This window comes from Alligator sinensis, unplaced genomic scaffold (assembly GCF_000455745.1).
Source record: "Alligator sinensis unplaced genomic scaffold, ASM45574v1 scaffold1296_1, whole genome shotgun sequence".
Taxonomy (NCBI): Eukaryota; Metazoa; Chordata; order Crocodylia; family Alligatoridae; genus Alligator; species Alligator sinensis.
In genome coordinates this window covers 350822-353468 of record NW_005842865.1, presented here as the reverse complement: position 1 = coordinate 353468, position 2647 = coordinate 350822, and the positions used below count along the sequence as shown (strand labels likewise).

The window sequence follows — 2647 nt, the reverse complement described above, 5'->3', positions numbered from 1 at the left end:
CGGTTCCACAGGAGGAGATGCCTGGGCATAGAGGAAACTGGAGGACAGGAATTTAAGGCAGTAGGAATCGACCACTCTTTCAGGGAGTTAGGCAGGAAGGCGAGGGGAAGGGGAGGATGCTATCTGGAGAGGCAAAGTGGGATCTGAACTGATCACAAATGGAAAAGTGCACTGACTTCTGCTTGCTTTTTTTAAACAGGATCTTCAGCACCTTTTGTGATCAGGGAACAAGAAGTTCCAGTCCCAGAAGTGTCTGTTCCTGAGGCAGAACATGCTCCTGTGGTAGCTAAGCTGGAGGACAAAACACCATCACCCAACCAACATCTTCCAGAGCCAGTCACCTGTGTCCCAGAGCCAGCAGGTGAGAAGTCTAAACCATAGTACAGAATTGAAAGGTGTTCTGCTGTGGAGTCAGCATTGAGCTAATGATACTTCCCTCTCCCCATCAGTCACCCCCTATGCACCCAGAGACATCATTCCTTTATCTTTAGCACAGACCAAGCAAGGAAGATTTTGACCTCGACCTGAATGTTTTGTCATGTTCTAAGCATGTGAAAGCAGGGCTGTGTTAGAAACTTCTGCAAAGTTACCTAAAGGCACCACCATTGTAATTCATTATCATGATTGATTATGCAAACTCATCAGATGTGAAACACCCATCTCACTGTCTCTCTTGATTTATGCCTTTGTGTTGCAATTCTAGCAGAAGCAAAAGAACCAGTGACGATAGCAGAAACTAAAGAAACTCTTCCAGAAAAATCAGCTCCTTTAGGTGACTTCACCCCAGTGGAGAAGCCAAAGGAAGAACCTGAAAATGGCCACGTGCAGCATTTGGAACCGGTGCATGATAAACCTCCCCAGGAGCCTACAGGTAGAAAATTGGCAGTAGCTTGTATTTTAGTGTAGGATATGTTCTCTGGGTATTGTTCTTCCTTCTGCTGGCTGCATTGGTCTTACTCTGTAGCCACATGGCAAGCAAATAGGTCATTCTACAGCCAGCTCCTCTGTGGTTCTGTGCATTTACCACAGTGACCATACCTGCATTTACCTATAGCCTGTCCGATCCCTCCTGCAAATTATTTTTTCTTCCTGTTTTTACAACTGAGTACAAATTGGGATGCTACTATTATGCTGTCATTGAGGAGTGACTTATGTCTCCACTGCTACAGGATTTAAAAGCTCATCCTCTTTTCTTTGTGCCATTTCCTGTATGGTTTTTACGTTAGTATTAAGACAGACAAATCAGCATTCCTTGATTTGTTTTTTTGTTTTTCAGTAAAATACTATTTATGGTGAATCCCTTTTCCAAATTGAGTTGCATAGCTATCAAAGGAAAGCAATTTTCTTCCTGCTCTCTTAACCCAACCCCTCCATTGAGCTTAGATTTGCTTACTTTTCTGACTGGAGGCTGTTTTTTGGGCCAGGGCTGTGTAAGAAATGATGGAGACCTACTCTAAACTTCATGTCTTGTAATGGAAGAAACTAGTGCTGTCTACATCTGATTACCGCAAACGGTTTTCATTTAGCCAGAGGTTTTGTCTTCTGCTGTTTTATGGGTCTTGTGGGGAAATTGCTTAGCTTTTGTTTCTTTCCATTACATACAACTCTAATTTCTTGAGTCTTGTCTTTTCACTGAACTACAGTTTACCTCAATGTGGAAAGTTTTCAAACTTAGAAGGGTTTAACTAGTGTCTCTGCTGTCTTGCTTTGCTAAGACAACACAGATTCTTAATGCCTTTCTTAAACTGGTAATTTCTCACTGCAAAACTTTTTTTGGGGGGGTGGGGGGGCAGTTGACCACTTACTGGATCAAAAACCACTTATTTAAATTTCATCTTCGTTACGTTGATCTGTTTGATTTACTAGTAGTAGAAAGTAAACATAAGTGCTATGTAAGTCTAGCTCTCTTAAACAGCACTATTGAAATGGATTTGGGGTTATTGTCTTTTAAAAGTTCTGCACGTAAGACAGACAAGACCTGTTTGTGGGGTTTTATTTTTTGTTTTTTTGTTTTTTTTAAATAAAATAAAAGTTGCCTAAAACCGGACTTTACCAAATAGCTGCTCTGGTACTTGAGCACACTTCCTGTATTGCAGGTGTACCTACTGCACAAGTAAGGCAAGCTAGCAAATCAAGTGAACGCAGGTTTGGCAGAACAGTGCCTTTTGCAGATGTCCCAGAGGAGCTTCTAGTAGGTCTGCCTCACCAGAAGAGCGCTGACCCTTTTTCTGTGGCAGAATGTGGATACGTCACTGGAACGCCACCTCGAACCAGAACGCCACATAAAAAGGCAGCTGGACAGCTATCTGGCGTGCCATCCGAGTTCGTGGACAGCCAGAGAGACGTGCAGAGAGAGAGCTGGGATTCTGAAGGTTCTCCAGTGATTATGAAGAAGAAGAAGAAGAAACCAAAGCAAAAGAGGAGCCAGCAGCCGAGAACAGCGGAGCCGGGGGAAGAAAACGTAGAGGCTTCTAAATGTCTCAAGGCTCCTCCGCTTGCTCTTGAGCTGCAAAAGCCAGAGGTGTTCTTCCCCCTACCTCCCTTGAGACAGTCGAGTGCTCTTCAGGAGTGGCAAAGAACGGGAGCTTCTGACATGGCAAGGAATACAAAGACAGAAAGCAAAAGCCACTTGTTAGATAATCCAGAT

At 43.5% G+C, this 2647-nt stretch overlaps 1 protein-coding gene across 1 annotated transcript in view; it reads left to right on the top strand.

The window, feature by feature from the left end:
* The window catches only part of MAP4 (microtubule associated protein 4), a 164922-nt gene that overhangs the window by 89020 nt on the left and 73255 nt on the right, over nucleotides 1–2647 (top strand). The window contains 3 exon segments of the mRNA XM_014525701.2: nucleotides 200–361; nucleotides 704–871; nucleotides 2097–2647. The exon segment at nucleotides 2097–2647 is cut by the window's right edge and continues 18 nt beyond it. Coding sequence (XP_014381187.2) covers nucleotides 200–361; nucleotides 704–871; nucleotides 2097–2647 — 881 coding nt within the window.